Raw genomic sequence first — 24,176 nt, 5'->3', positions numbered from 1 at the left:
TATTATATATTTCTTCAATTTATAATTGAAGAAAGTCATCTAAAGTGCTCGGAATAGTTCCTGACACTTTAGTGAGTGCTAAAAAAATCTTTGTTATTATTGTTAAAGTGTTTTGGCTAACATCTTTTGGCTGGCATCACTTTGAAGAGGCTGAACTGGTAAATCCATTTTATTATCCCTGTGTGCATCATATCACTTTTAGCTTATAAGCTCCTCCAGAGCAAAATGTCTATGATGTCTATGTGTTTTATGCTCTAACACTCCTTTGAATCCTATATAAATTAGGCAATTCTGAAACTTCCTTTTAGAGTAAGTGCTTGTTAGTCAGACAGAATCTTGTGTTAGTGGGTCTCTCTCTCTCTCTCTCTCTCTCTCTCTCCCTCTCTCTCTCCCTCTCTCTCTCCCTCTCCCTCTCTCCCTTCTTCTGCCCCACCAATTGTGCTACAAATACACGCCTCTCCCATGCCTCCTGCTCTGCCTCTAAACAATCCATATTGTTAAAAGAAAAAATGTGATTTCCTCATCTTTTGTTGCTAGGCTATATAAAGAGAAGTTTCACTCAGTCTCTTTTCCGCTACCCAATTACTCTGTAATGCACTGAAAACTCACTTCTTTCACTCATTTTCTTGATTCTCTTTGCATTCCTTGACCTTGCTGACTGTTTCTTGCTGTGTGTCTAAGCACTCAGGCAATGAGTACTAGAGGAATTCAGACCTCCATTATCTTTCAATAGCATCACTTAAACTGGGTTATAATGTCGATGTAATTGAAGTCACTGATGAAAATGCCTGTGCTCTTAGAATGCACAACATTCATTGTGACCTCTTAAACCACATTTGGAAGGAAATATATGTGACTTGTTTTTTTGTTTTTTTTTTTCCTTTTTGTCTTTTTTCGTGACCGGCAACAGATCGCAACCCTCGGTGCTGCGCCTGCACCTCGCTCAGCCAGTGAGCGGCTGGTCTGTATGTGGGATCCGAACCCTCGGTGGGAGGGCCGCAGCGCTCCCAAGTGGCACACTGTACAGTGCGCCACCGAGCCGGCCCTATATGTGACTTGTTGACACCAAACATATCTTATCAATTCTCTTAGCAGATGTGGCTAATTATTTTTTTTGCATGCAGATTGACATTTCTAAGGAAAAAAAAAAGCGTTACCTGCCTGTCTACTTTTCTAGTGTTCAGCTTATAATATATTTACCAAGGAGGGACTAATTCAGTTTATTCCGTGTTCACTATATACATATATAAAACGAAGGACTTGGAGAGGGGTAAGGAGGGGAGACAGGGAAGAACCTTATGTTAAGAGCCCTGGGAGGAAGGCTGATCTGCTTTTTCCCCACAGGAAGATGGGGTCCTTCAAGTCCTCCCACACCGGGATTCAGCAAAAAAAGTCTCTGAGAAAATAATGAGGGTGGACAAGAATGTAAAGCCTCTGTCCCTGGGTTGCCGTCATTCACATCCTCATGAAGCTGTCATCTTGCGGCCCTACGACTGCCTCCCTCCATTCCTGCCCTCGCGCAGTCAGCTTTCTGCAGATTGCATCTGTTGATCCTCCCTTCGTTATGCATGAGGCATCCCTTTTTGTTTAATCTGTCTTTAGCTGGCAGCCATAGTAAGATGGATCCAAAGGGTAAACTCAGAATATGGAAGCCCACCTTAGATGACATCCAATGAACCTTAACCTTGTGTTTCTTTCTCTGTGTTATATTCCTCCTTCCTAAGATATGAATAATAATGCAGGAGAAACTCTCTGAGTTACAGAGTGAGTCTTATATTAACAAGAAAGGCACTTGTTCAAAACACCCAGAAATACAGACGAGGACACTGGGTTTTTTCCAAAGTTGATAGAACATACTGTCTCAGATCACAGATTTAATATTCATCGTACTGCCTATCTGCCCCTCCTAGGAATGGTTCCTCCTAGGAATGGTTTAGCTGTTACCAATGAGTCACACATTTTGTCAGTGATGAAATACCTCAAGAATCCCCTTTGCCTGCCTGGGTTGGAGAAGCAAACCAACAACCAACAGTATGAGCAAAGAGAGACCTAGAGCACTAAGAGGACATTAGTCCTTCTACCAAAGAAAAGACTACACAGTTCCAGAGATGGAAACTTTCAAGATTCCTACATAACCACCTTACCTAGGTCCAAATTAGTAGGTAAACGTGAAGGAAAAGACCAACGCAAACAGTGAACTTTGGATGCGACCCTGCATTTTCAGTGGCTTCTCTTTAGTTCAGCATTGTTAATTTGTCCAGTGAGTATCCGTGACTTTCTTAGCATCAGCTTTCCCTACAAAGGGAACATAATGAGGAGGAACAGAGAGAATACAGGCTTTGGAATTAGAGAGACCTTGTTTGAAAATGCTGCTTCAGTTTTACTAGCTGTGTAGTTGGGTGATTTACTTACCATCTCTGAGCCTCAGTTTCCTCATCTGTAAAGTAGAAATCAAAATAGTGCTTACCTCATAGGGGTGCTGGTAGAAAGTCATACTATGCACAGAAAGCATGTGATTGAGAGTTTGGTATTTAGTAGGAACTCAAAATATTACATCTATTTTGACTAAAAAACAATTCTTTCTTTACGATATTAACTGACTCATTTTAGTTACCATTTCTCATCTATTGATTTTGGATAAAAGGATACGTCTTAGAAGATAATACTGCCCTTTACACCTACCTTGTACATTTCAAATGCACCACTGAAATTCTGCCAGAAAATAAAATGGAAAGCTTACCTCTTCAAGAATATGTAATTATTGTTGACCATCAACCAGCTTGAAGAAGTAGCTCTGGATTAATTAAAGGTGACCTACAATTAAATATGACATTGCTTAGAGAAAGATCTGGTGGCCCCAGAAAGCACTGTTTCAGGAATAATGAGGGTTTATCACTCTTATTTGCTTCCTAAGTGACAGTTATCAACATTGGTTATTCAGATTTTTAATCAAAAATAGGAAAAATGCATAAGGTTCTGTACTGCTATCAAGAAAACTTTTAAATATTTGTCATTTTAAAATAAGTTAAATATTTTTATGTTCATATCTATGATACAGAATACTTTTAAGAACACAGATTAGTCTGTCACATTTTCCTTTAAGCAACACGTTTCATTAAGAAGGCTGTTAAGTGGAAATTGTTTTTATAACTTGAAATCATTGCTTTCTCTCCTAGAGAAAGAATGCATGTTTCACAACAGGGTCAGAAACATAAGCATAACACAGGGCTATACAGTGAACCAAGAGAGAAGTACTTGGTTAGCACCTCCAGCTTCCCAGCCTGTATGAATACATATATATGAAATATTTATATATAAGCATTCGGTTGCATTCTCATATCATTTTTCCTGAATATGGTTATCTAAAAATAGATTTGTCTTTCACTAGTTCATTTCTCATTTTCAGATACACTGTTATAAGTAAAATTCTACACCAACTAATGATAATTTTCTTTAAATATCACCAAAATAATCTGTAGTTAGAGATGACAGCTAAAAACCCATTGCCCTCTGCTACCTCTGAGTATCCCAAGAAAATATTGCTAAAGGATTTTTTTTTAAATATGAAGCCACAACAAACAATGAGAAAGGAAACAACAGTAATAAAGTTTTTAAATTTCTGCAGTGAATATCTTCAATATTCTAAGTTAATGTTATTTTGTACCTAGAATTCTATATCTAGTCAATCTATCGATCAAGTTTGAAGGTAGAAGGAAAACATTTTCAATCATGTTGGATCCCAAATTTATCTACCATGAACTTTCAGTAATTTACTGGAACTCTGCTAAAACCAGAGATTAAACTAAGAAAGAAGACAACATAGGATCCAAAAAACATGGGATTCAACACAAGAGAGAGGTGGAAGGAATCCCCAGGATGATTGTGAAGGGAGACCCTGAGATGACTGCTGTGAACAATTATGGGAAATTAGACCATACAGTCTGTAGGAGGTTAGAAGCCCTGGGAAAGGCAGACTATCTGAAGTGTTTAATGATATGAAGAGAAAATTTACACATCCAGGGTAGCATGTGGGGATAATTAATTGTTCTGTATTTAGAAAATTTTAAAAAGATAAATATGAGACAATTGCAAAAAAAATATCTTAGAGGGGGGTCTGTTAGGAACCTATGGCTTTTAACCAGATTTTTCGGGTTCAAATCCTGGCTGTGCTACATATACCTTATTTCCTCAAATGTAAAACAGAGATAATAATACTTACCTCATAATGTTGTATTGAAGAATATATGAATAATCTGGAAATCTCAAAGAGCATGTCTATCCACAACCCAAGAGCTCAATACATATTAGTAATTGCAGTATGCTCCATGGCTCAGCTCTATGTAGCATGTATATAATCTCAAGAATATAAAACTGAATATTCAATAAACTGAAAATACAATAAGCAACTGAGGCAGAAGCCTGGAAGGATGAGACGAGTGCGTGTTTATGGTGAGAGGAAAGGGTGTGCACAGAAGGGAAGATACTCTCAATGTTCGTTACTTGATAATACCCAAAAGTAAAAGCCCCCAAAATAGTAATAGAAGCATACTGTTTAGAAGTCCAAAAGAGAATACTAGAAGGATTAGCTGAAAGGATTTAAAATGGCTGTTGCCCTTTGAATAGGGGTATGGACAGAAGGCAGGCATAGTTATTTTTCACAAACCTTGTAGAAAAGGTATTCGACTTTTTAAGCTCTATGTATGAATATAGATTTAAAAATTAAAACCAGACTTAAAGCAAATCAGAAAATCCATCTGTATGTAATGCCAGATAGAAAGCATTTTACAAAGCAGTACATAGAAGAGAATGGAGACAGCTTTGCTATGTGCAGACACTAGCGCGTAATGAACAACCATGTATTCCCAGGGATAGCAATTAAGCTCTTTCAATGGATGTTCCTTGTGTGTGTCATTTTAAAAAACATCTGACCCTAATTGTCAGACTTCTTCTGTATTTGGCAGGACTTCCCCTGGCTCTCTGTGTCACTGTAACAGGTGAATAACGAAAAAAAAGTGTGTCTGTGGACACTTGTTTATAATGGCATTCAGGGTCCTGAAGCCAGGCTGACAGATGCTCTTCCAGACGGTTAATGAGATAAAGGTTCCTCCAGCTGGCCCTTAAGCACAGATTACACCTTAGGGAAACATAAGCAGATTATTCCAGAAACAGACACTGCTGCATGTTCTTCATAAATTAGCACCCTCCTAAAGGTAAACTAAACCAAGAAAGTTATCCTCATTCAGGTGGCATTAATATTTAATTATTTTTCATATTTCTGTCATTTTATATTTTTTAATGAGATTTGGGGTTGTTCTGTGATTGTCATCAGAATTACCAATGCACAAAAGCCAGAATGCATCTGGAAACTAGAAGGGCTATTTTTGTTTTTTGGGTTTTTCTCCAAGTTCAAGGAACCAAAGGTAAGTCATTGAAATGTTTGCTTATTTTTAAAATTGCTTATCTGTAAAATCTATTTATAGATGTAACAGTCACAATCAATAAGGTCACCATTTTATCTCAGGGGGCCTAGTATAATGGTAGGCCCTGAATTAATATTGATTGATTGATTGATTGATTGAATGATTATCAGAAATGGTTTCCACTTGTTTAATATTTACTACATAATCTTAAGTGCAGTTTATATTAATAAAATAGGACAGATGACTGTATTCTATTTGCTGTCATAAAACATTCAATGCAGATTCATATCATTAATACGAATCTCATTAGTAAGTCCATGAAACCAACTCTGTTTATCCACCCAAACTCAACAAATAGAATCTAAAAATGATATCAATATTTTAAATCATTTATGATCAGACAAAAAAAATGCATTTTTTACCTTCTCCCTATTAAATCATGAGTTTCTTTCCCTTAGAAAATAGCAAGTGTGCTTCTTCAGCATTCCTGGCGATGACCAACTTGGCAACTTGGTTGTTTTTGAAGTTATATGAATAAAAGAACTAGGCAGTGTATGTTCTTGCGGCAAATCTTCAACTGAATCCGAAGTTAAAGCAAGCCACAATACAGGCTCTTTTTTTAAAAATTGTGCATTTTATTTTTTAAAATATCTGTAGAAGAAAGCTTGACTTTTTCTTTAAAAGATAAGCCTGATTTTTTTAACATAATCAATCTTTTTAAGACATTTGAAATCAATAATGTTTAGTTCTTCTTTAAGGATGACGTAGCTTCAGATAACGAATGTTTTAATTCAAGAATTGGTTTGAAAATTCCATGGAAAAGTTAAAAAAAATAGTTATTGCTTGTGTAAGTTACAAAATAACTGTGATTTCATCAGTTATTTTATATGTAACTTCTCAGTGGTTGCAGTTGGAGGGAGAAAACAATTTCTGGAAAAGATTGTATTAAAGTTTACTTCATGTTTTGTTACCTATAAATCATAGTGAATGAAGCAAAAGTTTACTTACCTTTCCTTTTGATTATCAATTACATATAAGTGTTTACATTCATAAATACATTTTAATTAGAAACAAATGATGGAATTCCAGCAAATTATGAGCTTAATCTGGTGAAGCAAAGAAACTAATTTGTTTCATAAACTTGACCAGGCAAATCATCTTTGTTTTTTGGGTTTTTTTAATTTAATTAATTGTGTTTACTAATTTATCTATTTTTGTATATTATATATCAGCCATTACACACAATTATAAATAGCATAATTATATATGGTAATTTAAATGAAATAAACTGACCAAAAAATCTACTTCCATGAAATAATGTGTTACAACTGCACAATAAAAAATCCTAACATGCTGCTCCTTTTGAGCTATTTATTCCATAGGAATCTCAAATCTGTGAATATCTGTTAATTTTCAACTAGTGAGGTCTACATTGATTAGAGTTTCTTTACCTTAGCCGGATTATTTTCTTATTTGTGACTAATTAAGCATCTTGAGTACATTTGCATAGAAAATGTTTGGGGAGAGAAAAGGACGGTTCAATTCAATACAACTAGCTGTTAAGCATAACAATTGGGTGTTTCACTGAATTCAATAGTTTCTTTTTTAAAAGATACAGGTTTAAAAGATTAAAAAGATGTGAAAAAATTATCCATAATACTTCCACCCAAATACAATCTATGCTAGCACCTTTATTTCCTCAGTCTTTTTCTAGGTGTCTTATTTTTCTAGATATCTTTAAATAAGATAAGTTAATTTATCTTATTTAAGTTCAACATGATTGCCGTTCTACCACACACACAATTTTATATCAGGCTTTTAGCACTTCTATTACATCATAGGAATGTTCAACATCTACTTTTGACAAGCATCATTTTATTGGCTATAAAATGTTCCTTTCAGTAGATATAACAAGATTTGCCTTACCAAAATACTCAATAAAAGAGAACTAACTGTTTCTAAATATTTTGTTGTTACGAATAACATTGCAACAAATAACTTTGTGCATTAAGTCACTCTCGGTATTTATGACACAACATAAATTCAATAAAGTAAAATTATTGAGTTAAAACAATATAAACATTTTTATGGTATTTGATTCATATTGCTTCTTAAAAGTTTTTTCATCTCCTTAGGCGATTTTTCCCAATTTGATTCCATGGATTGCTTACCACGTACTCACTACTGTGCTAGATACAAATTATAATTCAAAGACATGCCGATATTTCAAAAGGTTTTGTTTAGCCTTTGCAGATTTTGAATGTAGTTTTCTGTAGATACAAGAAGGTGAAATGGCTTTTATACATAAAGGTAAAATGGCTTTGAAAAATTGTATTAGCACAACAAATGATAGTTCAAGAGTTTCAAAGAACAATTATTTCATCAAGAAGGCTCCTCTCTTAGGGATTCATGATGGGGGTGCCAGTTGCATCTGATATGCAAGGCATGGCTTTACCTTTCCATTTCACATAAATAATTTCATTTAATTGCTTGTGACATTCAATGTGTGGGAGAAAGAGGAGAGAGGAAATTCACCCTTGGCGAGTTCTAAAATGGAAATGATGTTTATCTCAGTATATGCTTTCCGCATTATATTAGGTTATACTAAATGAAAACTTTAACAAAGTTATTATTAGGTCACCAAGGTTGGATAATTATTTTAGAAGCTTTGAAATGTCAGGAAATTTGCATTTGAAGACACTGCACTTTTTTTTTTTTTTTTCCTTTTTGTCTTTTTTCGTGTCCGGCAATGGATCGCAACCCTCGGTGTCGCGCCCGCACCTCGCTCAGCCAGTGAGCGGGAACCGGTCTGTATGTGGGATCCGAATCCTCGGCGGGAGCGCCACCGCGCTCCCAAGCGGCGCACTGTAGCAGTGCGCCACCGGGCCAGCCCATAAGACACTGCACTTTTTGCTAATTCTTTACTACTGGGATATGCTCTCATCTCGGAAAAATTGCCCAAGAAGGGATTTTCCCTCATTGTGACTACATTAGCAGAGAATAGGCTTCATTTTTTACCTGCTCAATGGCAGTCACATTAACTTCACAGCTCCTTCACTTTGTCTGTGCTACAGTCTCAGGACAGTGTAATTCAAAAGGTTCAGGACAGATTTTTTTCATTCAATTATATCTGCGACGATATCCTTAAAATCGCAGCTGTGTAAATTGAAGACACTATGTGTCCTATTGAACAACCTGTGGCAGCACACCTGAAACCATTTATTAGATTATATACTTGTTTCAAAAATGAGAAGCAATTGCTGCCTTGTGGCCCCTTTGTGCTTGTATCACACTAAAGGACTATTATGTGTGAACTAATTAGACAGGGCTGGCATGACCTACTGCTTTCTTGGCCATTTCTGTCCATCATGAGAGTGCAGCCACCTTAAATATTGACTGTTTGCATACTAATCATGTCTGGAAATTCAGATCCTGTGTAGCTTTGCTGCCACAATCATTTCCACAGATTTTATGCTGTTTTAAAATAATCCATCTGAGGCAACAAAGTTCATTTTTCACAATAGTCTTTAGGTTTGTATTATAATTCAGTGTATATGTTGTAATGGCCATAATAAAAGCCCTCACTTCATCATTATGTTGTGAAGTCTCAGACCCCAGGGTGACTAAGGTCTCCATCCACACCACTATTTTTGCTTAAAGGTAAAAAAAGACACTTCTGCAGTTGTGGGGAGGGAACTGTTATGTCAACCCTTAGAATAACACCAAGCAGTTTGTTGAAAGGAAGGAAAGCTTCTAACCAAAATGTGAGTTTTAATCTTCTGAAGTGGATGGTTTTCAGCAACCACTGAGCCTGAACTCACTGTCTGAGAAGATCTTTTCATCCAAAACTAGGATTTCAGCCTCACAAAACAAGAGCACCAAGTCAGATGGAACCATTTTAATAAGGGAGGTGGGTGCACTTTTTGATCTGGGTCCAAGGCAACCTGCATACCACAGCTTATCTTACAATGAGTTGATGAGGTTGACTGGCATAGCCACGGTAATCAGGTTTCACATACGGAAATGCTGCTGTCAAGCTCTGAACTGCAGCATGCCCCACTGTAATTATTTATTGAGAATGTTCTACTGCTGCTCCCCTCTTCCAGCCACAGTGAATGTAGGAAGAATATGAAAGAGCTACAGAACAGCGATGCTGCTCCTAAGTATGTGGTTATATTTGGTAGATAAATATTTTCCCACTTAAACATTCAGTCATTCTTGAGGAAACAATGTCTTTCCATGTGCCTTTGTAAAATCATCTTAATTCATTCCAACTTGGTTTTCTTCATTGAGCCAGCATCTCTTCACCACAGCGAGCATCTATTTTCATAATTGCCCCCAGGAGAAAAGCTAAAGGAAACTAAGCCAAAAGGAATTTGGGGTAGAAAAGGCAGGACCTTGAAACTAATGTAAAGTTTCCACTTCAGAAATATTTTATACAGAAAATAGCATGTGCAGGGCTAATTTGTCTGCTTAAGGTGCCTGCTGCATTTATAAATAAACAAAAATTACATCTAATTACTCAGAACTATGAAACACAATGGCACTATTATCAACCCGTTATACTCAGGTCAGTTCAGACCTGATCAAACTAATAGGGTCCACGGGAACCCTATTAGTGGTCTTGCTGGCCTAGGGGCCACCAAGGCCCTCTTCTCCCCTGCTGCCTCCAAGCAACTTCATCTGAAGGGCACAGCTGCGGCTTTTGCCAGCTCCTGCTCCATGTACTCAGCAGCTCCAGCCTGGAAGTGGCCGGGGCTCGAAATGATCAGAGTGGTTCTTTCTTTCTGTCTTCGTGGCTTCTCCCACCTTCACACACTCCATAGGTCTCTCCTCCTCTTCCCCTGGGCTCTAACAGCCCCAGCCTGGCTGTTGTTGCCTTTTTATACTTGTAAATTGGTTGATTTGTGGGAGAGAATGACACTGGGGACCATCTATTCTGCCATCTTCACTGGAAGACCTGTAATTTTTCTATCTTAGTAATTTTCTACTTTGTCTTCTCTAGGACCTGATAACTATTATCAGGTAAATCTTTCTCCCTCTTTCTGATACCCTTTGTTCCATTTATAAACTCCAAAACAGCTCCATTCTTGTTAACAAGCAAAAAAGTAGTATTCATAATATACCATCAAGGTTTTGGAAGCTGCTTGAATTCAAGAACTGCCAGTAATTCTCATTTGTGCTGAGACTGGGTAATTTATAAAGAATGGAGGTTTATTTGGCTTACAATTCTGGGACAACTACATCTAGCGCAGGCCTCAGGCTGCTTCTACTCATGGTGGAAAGTGGCAGGCAGCCAGCAGGTACAAGCAGATCACATGGTACTAGGAAGCAAGAGCCATTTCTGCATTCTAAATCTTATTTCATGCCATCATCTTTATCACATCTCTAAAATCTGGGATTTCGGTATCATCTGAGAAATATCCCTCTTCTTCATATGTAATATTCACCAAATCTTATCAAGAGGTATGATGATAAATGTTAGCAATTATTTCTTCAGGGAGTAGAGCCCTTATTTGCAGTGTGGTATAAATACTCCTACCATGGCCAATTTCAAACTACCAGCATGACATCATTTAAAGTGGTTGTGCACAATCAGCTTTCAGGAGCCAGGACACAGTGTGAGCCTGCTTCGGCACACAGCTGCATTATCAATTTTGTTCCTAAATGCTTTTTTAACCCAGCTTCACCTTTTCATTTCACTGCCATGTTATTCTCAGCCCTCTAAATCTACTTCTTGGGACCATGTATAACAGTCTCCTCTCAGATCCTATGAGAACTGGTCAGTCACTGCTAAATCCTGTCAATACTATCTCAGAAATGTCTATTTCTCTAGCTTTAACTAGCTTTGTTGTCCATTGTACACCACCTTCCTCTGCTTGAAAAAAACAAAAGGCCTTCAGAATAAACTCCAATAATTTCATGTGAAGCTGTTTATACGTGGCCTCTGCCTTCCTTTCCAGACTTACTTGTAGGGACTGCTTGAGCTCCAGCCAAGGGCTGGACTCATTCATTACTTTATGTAGATCTCCTTAACTGGGAAATACACAACAAGAGTACATAAAACGTTTTAAGATTTATCCACATTGCTGCATATAGCAGATCTTGAGGCAAAAACTTACCTGTTATTCTTCATTTAGGGAGTGCATTTTCAGGGAACCAGAAGAACAAGAAAATGGGGAGTGAGGCAGTGAAAGAGGGAGAACCAACATACACAGGCCTTGTATGAAGTGCAACCATTTACTAGTCTCAGAAACCAAGAGACTGCAGAATTTCAGGACTTTCCATAAGGGTGGAAGTCTGGAGGTTAACAGAGAAGAATTGTAAGAGGTCTTCTCATAGTTTTGCATCAAAGGGCATTAATTTCCTTGCACTTCTGACATGCTCATCTATAGAAAGCAAGTGGGTCCTAATATTTCCCACACGTCACTAGCAACAAAAGATCCTGGGGTAGGAGAAAACAGACACCATGAAATGGCCATGAAACAAGGAGTCATGGGCTTGTGTCTCCTGCAAGGGGCAGAAGACCTAACCTATGAAGAGCTAGCCCCAAAAAGGAGTGAGGTCTAAGAGGGCCTGAGGTGATGCTTGATATTTGATACAACTGGAGAGCTGGCAACTCCACCTGGTCACACAGTCATCCTTTTTGGGCACAAAAGGAACAACCTTTTTTCTTTTTTCTACCTCTCCCTCCAACTTCAGCTCTGTTCCTCCCACTCACCAAGCTGCATATGCCCTCACCAAGTAGTGCTGTTTTGTTTTACCTTGGCAAAATTTCAGAACAACTCACCTATAGATTTGGTTCTACCTTTTATTTATTTTATTTTATTTTATTTTATTTTATTTTATTTTATTTTATTTTATTTTATTTTATTTTATTTTATTTTATTTTATTTTATTTTATTTTATTTTATTTTATTTTATTTTATTTTATTTTATTTTATTTTATTTTATTTTATTTTATTTTATTTTATTTTATTTTATTTTATTTTATTTTATTTTATTTTATTTTATTTTATTTTATTTTATTTTATTTTATTTTATTTTATTTTATTTTATTTTATTTTATTTTATTTTATTTTATTTTATTTTATTTTATTTTATTTTATTTTATTTTATTTTATTTTATTTTATTTTAGTGCAGTGAGGTGGGGTTCAATACATATGAATACATATGGAATACAAAATAGGCATTAGCAACCTCTTGTTTTTTGTAATGGTTTGCCTAACCCCTTTCCTTTTGACATAGCAAATGTAATAGCTAAACCTGATTTTTGCAATGAAGTGAAAGATAATGCAACTGCTTTATTTCTTTGAGAGAAGAGATCACTGATTTTTACCCTTGGTAGGGAGTGCTGTTGCTGCACACATTTCAGTTCGAGAAGTAAGGAAGGCTGCGATGGCATCCAATTTTCAAAAACATCAGAAAGGGAAATGGTGTAGCAGCCACCCTATGCATCACTAGTAATCAGCCTGCACACTGACTATTGTTTACGTACTTCATAGTTCATTGGAGGAAAGGACTGCAAGTTAATTTCTGTGATTCTCTTTTCCATCATTTATTCCAACGCATTTTGTCTCTCAGGCCACAGACTAGGGCTGGCATTCTGTATGTTTACTGGGAACTACATGTAGGAGAATGGGTGAGAAACAAGTTGTAGAAGCTTCTGCATTCTCCACTTTATTATTCAGAACACAGTGTGCTTAAATCTATGCAATCTTCTGGACTAGATTCAACAAGATATTCGGTAAATCTGAATAATTTGTTGACACATATTCAGGTATGTTGAGCACGATGTATATTTAATTGACTTTGCTCTTTGGAAAAATTTTTTCAGGTGTGTAACTGAGAATCTACTAATGTAGGGGGAGGATCAGGATATAATGGATCACAAACAAGTGGAGCATTTGCATAAAAGTCAGAGCCCCTCACCTTTTTTAAGTAAGGTTTTAAAAGTTTGTGCAAGATTAAACTGCTATTTTGATAATTTCCACTCATTGATTTGTTCCTGAAATGTTCCACTTTCTCTCTACGGAGTTCTGTTCTTCAAATGAAGATTTTTGTTCTGTAGGAATTCCAGTAAATTTGGTCTCTGGGCCTGCTGATTCATTCATTAAGATCTTGAAGCTTTTTCCCATAGGAAGATATAATGGGTTTGCTAAGTGCTTAGGCCAATGGCTGTTGCTTTCAGAGCAATGCTGCTATGAAATCCCATTCTCCTATTCCTCTTGTCTGTTCTTGTCACTATGAGTACAGTAAGTCTACATAGTAAACCTGTACGGTTAGATGGCTAAAAAATATTCTAGAAGAGAGAATTTGTGAGAAGTGGTCCAAACAAGTTAATAAGTATCTACTTGAATATATAACCAAGAAAGAGACTGATTCATGGACAAAGCTTAGCCTGAAGTGGAAACTGTGTAATCAGCCTATTATGGGAGGCCAATTTTGGTAAAGGAAGGAAAAATATAAATTCTTCAGTGACATGACAGGGAGATGATGTGACCTATAAAGGCTTCTAGAATGCCAGTCAACATTGAGGCCACATGGCCACCAACCTACAACCTAGAAAGGAAAAGGTACTTTTGACTGAAGGCTAGCCTTCACATCAGTTAGGAGACATGCTTAGACAATGCATATCTAATTTGTAAACAGTAAATGAAGAGTCAAAAGCCCAGTATTTCAGAACAGCCCCTCCCACCGTTGGCCAGCTTTGACTGATTCTTAGGATAAAGTAATTTTTAAATTCAGTGGTTGGCCCTTTAATTTCTCTTTGTATTTGGAAATTTCCCAACTTAATCATAGTTACACTAGGTTGCAGAATCTGGGTCAGCTCCAGGACAGAGTAGCTAAAGAAAAAAAATTAAAACACCCTCCCCAATTTAAGACTTCAATGTTCACCATTTTTCTCAGCCCACTGGAAGTTTCCCTGCCCATGGACGTGTTATCCTCCTTCCTGCCCACCTAAATATTTTCCATCTGCCAGGCTTTTCATGAGAAACTTCCAGCTCAAGAGAAGCCCATCCTACCATGCTAAGTCTCAGCCCTTCCTGAAATGGTCTAATTTGCTACAAAATCACCACCCTCACCACCACTGTGAAGCTAAGGCTAGGATCTGGAGCTCACAGACCCCTTGAGCCCATTCACAAACCCTTCACACACAGGTCTATGAGGTAAGTAACTGGCAAAAAGTTCCTTGGAGCCTTGGTTGAAGTAGGAATAGTCTTTATTCAGCACACACAACATTATGAGCTAAGCAGTCCACAGAGAAACTCAGAAACTCAACTGCAACGGGCAAGGTCCAAAGTAAAACTGAAACTGAGCAGCTGCCAGCAGAGTAAACATGCTCTATTGTTAGAGGCCAGCTCTCTGCCACCAGCCTGCTTCACAAAATTGCAGAAAACAAAAGCAATTAATTAGAAAGATACATTGGCACACATGCACACTAACTCCACCCACGCACAAATTGTTTACTAGAAATGTGGAGAGAGCCTGAGTAAATTATCCTATTTTCCCCACAACCACTCCCATCAACAAATGTCAATACCCAATCTCACAGAAGTGATCATTGGAGTTGTATATTACAGTGGTCAGTTTCAGTGTATTATGTGTTAGATAGACACACCTTCAAATGAAGTGTCATATCAGCCTGTTGAACACACCAGGCTCTATGAGCACATCACAAATAATGAATAAAAAGAGAATGAAGGAAAAAGAAAGAGAATGAAGGGGGAATGTTGGTAGCTATGTATGTGGTATCAGGGGAGTCCTCATTCATGTAGGATCTTGCTTTGTTCTGGAAAAGGAGATAAAGACAGATCTTTCAAAGAGCTTTGCTGTAATTGTAATTAGAAAAATGAGTCAGTAGCTGGAGGTTTTTTTAATAGAGGAAAAGTAATGACATGTTTGTGCGCTTATAGGAATAACCCGATAGGAAAATGGAAAACAAGGGTGTAAGAAAGAGAGAGGAGAGTCTCTGGAAGAACATCCTTAAGAAGTGAAAAAAAATGGGATCCAGTGCATAAGTGAAGGAGTTGGTCTTAGACGGGAGCATAGACTAACTATCCAATAGTCAAGGAGGGAAAGCAGAGTACATGAGTGCAGATGCAGCCAGTGTGCAGGTGCAGTGCTAGAAGTTCATGAGTTCTCTTCAGGCTCCTCTTGTTCTCAGTAAAATGTGAAGCAGTGTTATCAGCTGAGAGTGAGTATCAAAAAGACAGTACAGGAAATCCAAGAAAAGTTGTGTGTAGTTCTCCAGAAGAGTGGGAAACTAAACAGGCCAGGGGAATATAGTGTGATTTTATTTAAGGAACATAATTTAAAATCAGTCCAAATGCTTGTTTTTCTCCAGCCATTGTCAGCTACAAGGAGTAAGCAGGAGGTTGTTTTTAACCATGATTGTAGTTTTGCCTATGAAGTACAATAATTGAGGGGCAAGGGAGTTGAGGGTTTGTCACCCTAAGGGGCCAAGTAATTCTCGTATTCTTTCTCATTGATATCTACATTTTTAATTAGTTTCATTGATTATTTATTTATTTGTGGATGAACTGAAACTGGGAATGCAGATTTTACTGAAATAGAAGGGTACACTTCAAAAAGTTTATGGAAAGATTTGTACTATCTTTTAATTCTATTTTTTCATGCATTTTTTAATAACCCCCATATACTTTATACATAAACCAGCTGTTTTCTGTTCTTTTGATGTTCATTCACGAAAGAATTTTGTTATCTGTCTTTTCGCTTTAGATATGATCTTTAATAAGATGACTCTGTCCTGAACCTCTGATATCAGACACTGGAGAGGGGGCAGAAACTTAAAAGGGAGGTTGCAATAATGTAAGTTGGCAGGACACATGAAGCTATTTTTCATGGTCTAATGGTTTTTTAAAACAAATGTAACTTATGTATACATTGTAAAAGGCCCATTAATATTTCATCAATTCACTTAATTAATGTGTATTGCATATCATATCTGTCACGTACAAAACATCTCACTAGGCAAGCACCAAGATGAATCAGGGAGTGGAGGGCAGGATTATAATACAGATCCTTAAGGAATTTAAAGTCTAAGGGAGGGAACATATATTTACAACAAATTATTATTCAAGGCAAGACTAAGCAAGCACTACAATGCAAGTTCAATGATATTTGTTCATCTAAGTTACTGCTATATACCATCGTGGGCCTGAAACACAACAGGCACCTCATGCTGGTGAGTCAGTGACTGGCATGGAAATATGAGCCACACTGGAGGAACACGAGGGAGGGATCAATGAGTGAACTCTAAATGTGGGATCTGAGAAAGCTTAAAAGAGAAGGTAACACTTCAGCTGACCCTTAAAGGAAAGTCGGAACCCAGCAGAGAAGGCAGAGAAGGGCCTCCAGTGTGAAGGAGCTGACAAACATGAGATCAGCTCCACAGTGTGGAAGCAGGAAGATGCCAGGGCCTGCACACAGTCTTGTCTGAGGACTGAGAAAAAGGGAAAGGTCATGTTAGAAAGGAAGGGCAACAGCAGGGAGTGGAATGCATGGGTTACCAGATAAGAGTTCTTGCTGAGCACTTACACTGTGCCTGACAACGTTTTAAGTGCTGCCCATGGTGTAATTCATTTAATGTCACAGAAACCTTGTAAGGAAGGTATTATTATTCACCATTTTATAGATGAAGAAACTCAGGATGTACTTGGAGGTCAAGTGCATCCAAGTTACACAGCTAGGAAGTGATAGTGCCAGTGCCATGACCATTGGTGCTATTAAAGCATTTTGAATAGTTGAGTGACATTATATGATTTGTGTTGCTTCTACCTTTTCCTTTCACAAATAATGAACGTATTTAAGTTAAATTTAGAAGGTAAGCACCATGCATACTACAGCATTTCTCATCTGTATTTAGAAGTTTTAAATATTCAAATATATTAATTTCCATTTGGGGCTTTTCTTTATTCAGTAATATGTCTATTTCCCATAACTACTGGTTTAAGGGTTGTTTTTCTGGAATTTAACATACAATTCAAAATAATACAACTGCATTTTTTCCCCAAATATATGATATATTTAACTGTTCTCAATATTCTTTTACTCTTGGAAAGGTCATCTTTTGTTTCTGAAATCAGTTTGCCCTTCTTTTCTCCTTGTGACTTTGAACTTTATTCAGAGAGACAGTTGTTGATGGCAACCAATTCACCATCATGCAGGTTATTCTTATGTTTTATCATTAGCTTAGAGAAATATCTTCTGCCTCAAAAGATTTTCCAGTCTTCTATTAAATACGCTTTCTTTTTATAGCAGGTCTTTCAACTACCAATTCATTATCATTAAACTTTTACCTACTTTTTCCAAATACTTATATAAACTAAAAATATCAAACTCATGAAAATGCATCCAAAGACTCTTTAAAAGTTTAGTTCAATAGCAACATTATAATTTATGCAGCACTGGAAAATGGCATCTAATCTGATCTAATTGCCTTACTCAAGAGTGCTTTCATTAGCTACAACAAATACCAGCTCTTTTTACCTCATTGAGGTCTGTAACATTCCATGTTTCAATCCTTTCTTTCTTTCTTTTGATTTAATTTATTTGAAATCCTTGAGAAAAACACAAACAGATTTTGTCAGTGTGGCCTCTCCCATAAATATCCTTGGACCCAGGTAACCCCAAGTCTCTGATCTCAGAGATCTTGCCCACCTCTTCTCTACCAATAACTTGGGGCAGAGACACAGACAAAAGATTCTGATCCCAGCCCAAGCTACAGTATCATCATGGGGTCCCCCTGTGTTTGTTTGTTTTTTTGTTTTGTTTTGTTTTGTTTTTAACAGAGGAACAGAGAAGGCTGAAGTGTCTAATACTCATGTGATGCCAAAAAAAAAAACAGAGAAAAGAGGATGTTTGGCCTAGAGAACTTTCCTAAAGTAGGGAAAGTATGAGGAACTGTTTATGGAAGTATCTGTAGCTTGGTCTTTGCTATACTAGAGGACAGAAATAGGACTAATAGGGTCCTAAGACTAATGCATAGAAGTTAACAGAAGATAATCTTCAGCTCAAAGGAAAGAATTGTCTAAGTGGATATTAAAAATAGAATAAGGGCTGGCCCCGTGGCGCACTCGGGAGAGTGTGGTGCTGGGAGCGCAGCAACGCTCCCACCGTGGGTTCGGATCCTATATAGGAATGGCCGGTGTGCTCACTGGCTGAGTGGGCGACACCACACCAAGGGTTGTGATCCCCTTACCAGTCACAAAAAAAGACAAAAAAATAAATAAATAAATAAAAATAAATTAAAAAAAATAAATAAAAATAGAATAAGACACTTCCTAGAGAAACGAAGTAGCCATTTGTAGAGTGTTTGTCTTGGGTCTCCTCCGGCAGGGAGGTATTTAAAACTGGGTGACCATATAATTTATTTTCCAAGATAGGATACATTTGAGAATGAAAGGATAATATCCATGAGCCAGGGTATCCCAGGGAAATTGATTCACATGCTACCCTAATTCACCCTTGTTGTAGACCACCAGCTGTGTGGACCATTGACACATGGAGATTAGGGTATGACTGACCTTAGTGGGTGAAAGGGAGCATGCTGGGACACAGGTTAAATCTGTGACCTTCTCTCCCTGCTTCTGTACCCACCCTGATAGGATGAAGTCTAAAGATTCGCATCAAACAGGATTGCTGTGAGTGAGCCTGGATATGAGAAAAGTGTTAAGATCCAAAGGGACCCACCTGGGAAAAACTCCAGGACAGGGTCACTGTTTGCAGAGGCAGGGTGGGGTAGTCTTCCAAGCTAACTTATTCAGAGTGTTCTACAGAGCATAAAATAAAAAAGTAAGAACAGGACCAACCCCAAAGGAGTGAATGTAGTGGAGGTGACAAAGTGGAGAACAGGAGCAGCATAATAGCAGGACTCCCCAGCACTGCAGGCAGGCACCGGAGAATGCAGCAGGGTGGGGCGAAGTTTCCCCAAGTACGGTCTGTGCTACTCCATATCGGCCTAGAATTACCAATAATGCAATCATCTGCTTTTCTAAATGGCAATTAAAATAGAATTACAATCTTCTTATTATGACAACACTATTGTAAGCTATAAGGTGTTTGAAAGGGTTATGAATATTAACATTCCTAAATAAAACTGTGCATTTTATTAACTGCAGTGGGCACTAATGGCTTCATGCTCAGCTCCTATCCCCCTCTTGCACTTTGCCCCAATGTTGAATGGGCACCTTCTACTTTGCCATGCAGCCAGTTTGACTCAGGAAAAACTGGCTCCACCTCCACAGTTAGAATGAGCCACTCCAGGTAATCCCAGTCCCCTGCCTTGTGATTACTCAGCTCAAGCCAGCACCTCTGGCATATTCTTTGGCATGTGGTCTTGGTCCAGGCACACGGCCTAACTCAGTCAGACCTAACGGAAAGGCTATTTTTCACCATAAATGGGAATAAGTGTGTTGCTCCTCTTGCTGCTGGCCACCATCATGGGAATTCGGTGGAAGCCCACCTGTGGATTAGGTCACTACACGAGAGGACAGAACCCAGAGAAAGGCAGAAAGGCAGAGCCAGAGTTCCATTGTCACCTGGCACTCCCACCTCTGGCTTTCCTTTGGATGTGATAACTTCCTTACTGTGTAAGCCAGTTTGAGATGGATTATTTTGATTCTTCAGCTGGAATCATCCTTTCAGATCTATAAAGCAGTAGTTCCCAAACCTGTCTGCATGTTGGAACTACCTGAGGTTCTTCAAAAATCACTGGTGCCTGTGTTCTACCCAGAGATTATGATTTATTGGTCTAGTGTGTGGTTGGGTGAGCCAATTAATCTCTAAACTCCCTTTCTTCCTGGAGATTCTTCTCTAACAATTGACCACTGCCCAACACTGATGGGGCACTCGAGACTCCTCAAAATGACGGGATACATGTTCCCACCAGGACTCTCTCCACCCCTAATAATGTAGAGGGACTTGTATACTTTGTCACAAGATTTGAATTGCTCCCCAGCTACCCTGCTTGGATTTCTGTTTGGTTCCTTTGTATGTACCACATTTCAGAAGACATGAGTTTGAGAGCCTTTTCTAGTAAAGTCGGAATATAAATCTCTATAAACCACATTTGGAGTCTTGAAGAGCCATAGTAAGTGGTCCCAACTGTTCATTAATAATTCCTTTCTTGAATGGTGGGATTGATAAGAGGAAAGGATGGAGGAGAAGAGAAGAAATTGAGATCTGACTGCACTGTTAACACACTCTGCCACCTATAAGCCTCAGTACCCTACTGCATGGTAAACTAAGAAAACTAATATCTCTTTCATCTATACAGTAAAGATTTTGTGAGAATAATATAATACATGTAAAAATTTCAAAATAAAAAAATGCTCAATAAATGTAAGTTATTATTACAAGGGGTCCAGAAAGTTAAAAATGAAGTCTAGAACCAGCACTAACAGATCTGGTCATGCCAGCTTAGAAAGTTACATTCTATACCAGACTTCTTTCTGTGCCCTCCCCCTTCATCCTTCCTCCCACCACCCCCCAAATAAAACAGCAAACTTGCTCTGTTAATGCAACTCTAAGACACATCCTTGCTCCAACTCACTTTCAATTAGATCACCACCCTCTGAGCCCGGCCCCCATAGAAATCCAAAGGCCGCCACTAATAGGCTGGAAGTTTATTTTGTTTCATTTTTTCCCTAGGATTTTAGAAGCACATCACTTCCTCATCAAGAGTACACCTCTGGGTATCACAATGCTATATCATTCCCCACTTGAATTATATTGTCTATCAAAAGAGGCATCTCTCGGGAGGCTTGAGTGCTAAGTGGGGAGTCATTTTTAGAGAAATGTGTGGGAAATGATTTCAATGTTTGGCAGTTCTTAGAGGCAAGATGATTTGAGATGTTGGTTTTTTCAAAATACACTAGATCAACTCATTATGCTATTCTCTTATTTCTGAAAATGCCTTGTCATTTGGAATATTACGTTTGGCAGTTGCACCAAGATAGAAATTTCATAAACTAAAGGGCTATCATTTTTCATCTATTTTATTCATTAATCTATATATGTCACATATATCACATAAATGTATATATTCACCAGGATGACAATCTTTTTTTATAGATATCTCCATTAAAATACACCATTCTGAAACTAAAGACATAGACAATGCCTCAAGAATCAAAACAACTGAAAGTACTGCAAAAATGTACAAAGCATCAACCATGAGACAAATATTTGATTTGGTAAAGCATCGAACAAAAAGATCGGCATTTTTCCCAACTGGGGTTAAAATCTGTCCTCAGGAATCCATGAAACAGATTTTGGCCAGTCTTCAAGCTTATTACAGATTGCGAGGTAAGGAAAGATATGAACTCCATTCAGCCCTTTAGCCTTTTCATCCCTTCCCTTGCATTTATCCATAGGCTCTCTCCAGCCCAAAAACTCCAGCATCTCTCATTTAGCAACAAGAGTTATAAAAATCAGTCCACTCATGTGATAGTAATGAATGAAAACATTCAAAACATGGTCAGCTCTTATGGTTTAAAATAATGTCCTGCACAACATAGACCCAAAAGGACATTTGACAAGTCACCAGAAAGCCTCGGCATCTGGAGTTTACCTAATTGTTTTATTTTTGCCAAAGCCCAATATTGAATTTTAATGTTGTTCTTATGAGTAAGAAGCACAAGATGATTGCAATGTCAGGAATTTCAGCAAGTTGATTTATGACTTAAGATTTTATTTTTCAAAAGCAACATTACAGTCCAGATCCTCTCTCCCTTCTTGATAAATTTAAGCTCTTTATTGTTGAGCCAGCAAAAACTTCGGAAGTTTGAAAAACAAGAGGTTCATAGGAGTACAGAGGAGACACAAATTAAGAGTGGTTATCAATATATAATGTAAGGGTGTTAACAGAATTTACAGCACAGTTACTGTGGTTTCTAGCAGAGTTACAGTGAAGTTTTTACCCCAAGACAGCATAACAGGATTCTTACAGCATTCTTGGAAATAATTAAGGAGTTAAATCATACCATAGCCATTAGTAGCTGTCCTTTACATTTACTTACCACAGATGAAAAATTTTCCATGGCTGCTTCTTTGAAAAAAAAAAATCTTTGGTAGCTGCTTAAATTCCCCAAACAGCTCCAAATAATACAAAGTACCTTGTCTATCTGAAACATAAATTCAATTCATCTTGCATGTGAAAGTTGAGGGGGGTTGCAGATTTCCACCTGGATCACACTAGATGTTTGCTTCCATTCCAACAAACAGAGCCACCCTGCTCTCTTTAATGCCTATTGACAGCAGCAAGCTGCTTCAATTGGTGTATTGCACATTATGACAACTGAGAATCCATTTCATGATGTTAACATCCAGCAGAGTTCTTGGATGGCTGCTGCTGTAAGATGTGCATGAGTTAAGTTAATCTGAGGAGCTCTTATTAGGTTTTGAAGGCATAATCACCTAAGTCTCCAAAATATCAAGCCTGCGTTCCTCATATGCCTTATTTTATGTGGAAGTAAAAAGATAATACTTTCTGACAGAAGCCATACCCACAGAAAAATGAAAAGTACTAGGTCATTGTCAGAAGGGAACTTTAATAATAGAAAAGCCAGGGTACTATACTAATATTCCGAGGTTCTAGAACAGCATCTGCACAGAGCAGATTCTCAGTAAATGCTCATTGATGGATACAGAAGGCAAAGAGCCCATTGGGAGTGCAAAGAAAAGACAGTGACATGTGTAAATTACTCATTTTGAGTGTCCCTACTCATTGATCAGATAATCACACTGGTAAAGGGAGTACTGTTTGTTCACAGTGTGAAATACAAACATATAGTGTTTGCAACACATTGAACACGAATGCAACTGTTCCTAACTATATTCCAATTTTTTACAACATTCACAAATAGGATTCACCACAGGTATTGTAGAATAAACTATTTATTACTGCAACCAAATTTTTAACTCTCAATTTTTGTTCTTAGCTCTTTATTCTTGATTAGTTTTGCCTCTTTCATTCTTGTTTCCCTGGATGAAACAAACTACCGTTTTTCTTCCTACACCAATGACAGTCTGTTATCTTTATAGCTTCCCCTGGGTGATATGAAATTTTACTATTGATCAGTATGGGTTCCTTATGCCTAACAAATTGGTTCACAAAGAAATAAGAAATAATACCCAGCTACAAAGCAGCATTTCCTTGACAGGGTAACCCATTTACCATTTGCGTCGCTGTTTTTACAAAATTATCTGTTGACATCTTTCAAACCCAAGGGAGAAAGCTCCCATATTCCTAAATCAGGTGGAACATTGTGCTATTGCTTTTCCCAGCTTTTAAAGCAACACAAGTGGAAATGTTCTGAGCCTTGTGGTGGAATCATAAATATGCTCATCCCAAAGCACAAATGCAAAAGAGGAAAATTTGTTTCTGGTAGTCTCCAGGCTGAATTCTGTGCTCCTCCCCAGCCAAATTCCCTGCTTTATAAACTCCTCTCCTCAGATCTCACCTCGGCCCACCCCGTGTCTCTCTCTCTCTTGCTCCCAAACCCAATATCAAAAGCTAAATCTCTCTTTCACAGTGACATGTGACTTAGCAAAGGTTAAAGGTGAACAGGGTCCTAGTTCTTGCTACTCCAAGTGTTGTCCGCAGACCAGCAGCATCACCACCAGCAGGGAACTTGTTAAAAATACAAAATCTCAGATCCCACCCCTACTATTGCCAGAATCTGCATTTTAACAAGATTCCCCAAGGTAATTCATTTGCACTTTAAAAT

General features: G+C 37.8%; 1 protein-coding gene across 1 annotated transcript in view; it reads left to right on the top strand.

Annotated features, from left to right (window-relative positions):
- Window positions 1-5,353: 5,353 nt before the first annotated feature.
- The window catches only part of IMPG1 (interphotoreceptor matrix proteoglycan 1), a 112,312-nt gene continuing 93,489 nt past the window's right edge, over window positions 5,354-24,176 (top strand). The window contains 2 exon segments of the mRNA XM_008588773.1: window positions 5,354-5,420; window positions 21,520-21,753. Coding sequence (XP_008586995.1) covers window positions 5,354-5,420; window positions 21,520-21,753 — 301 coding nt within the window.

This window comes from Galeopterus variegatus, unplaced genomic scaffold (genome assembly GCF_000696425.1).
Source record: "Galeopterus variegatus unplaced genomic scaffold, G_variegatus-3.0.2 Scaffold5027, whole genome shotgun sequence".
Classification (NCBI taxonomy): Eukaryota; Metazoa; Chordata; class Mammalia; order Dermoptera; family Cynocephalidae; genus Galeopterus; species Galeopterus variegatus.
The sequence above is the reverse complement of the archived record's forward strand: the minus strand, read 5'-3'. Positions and strand labels throughout refer to the sequence as shown.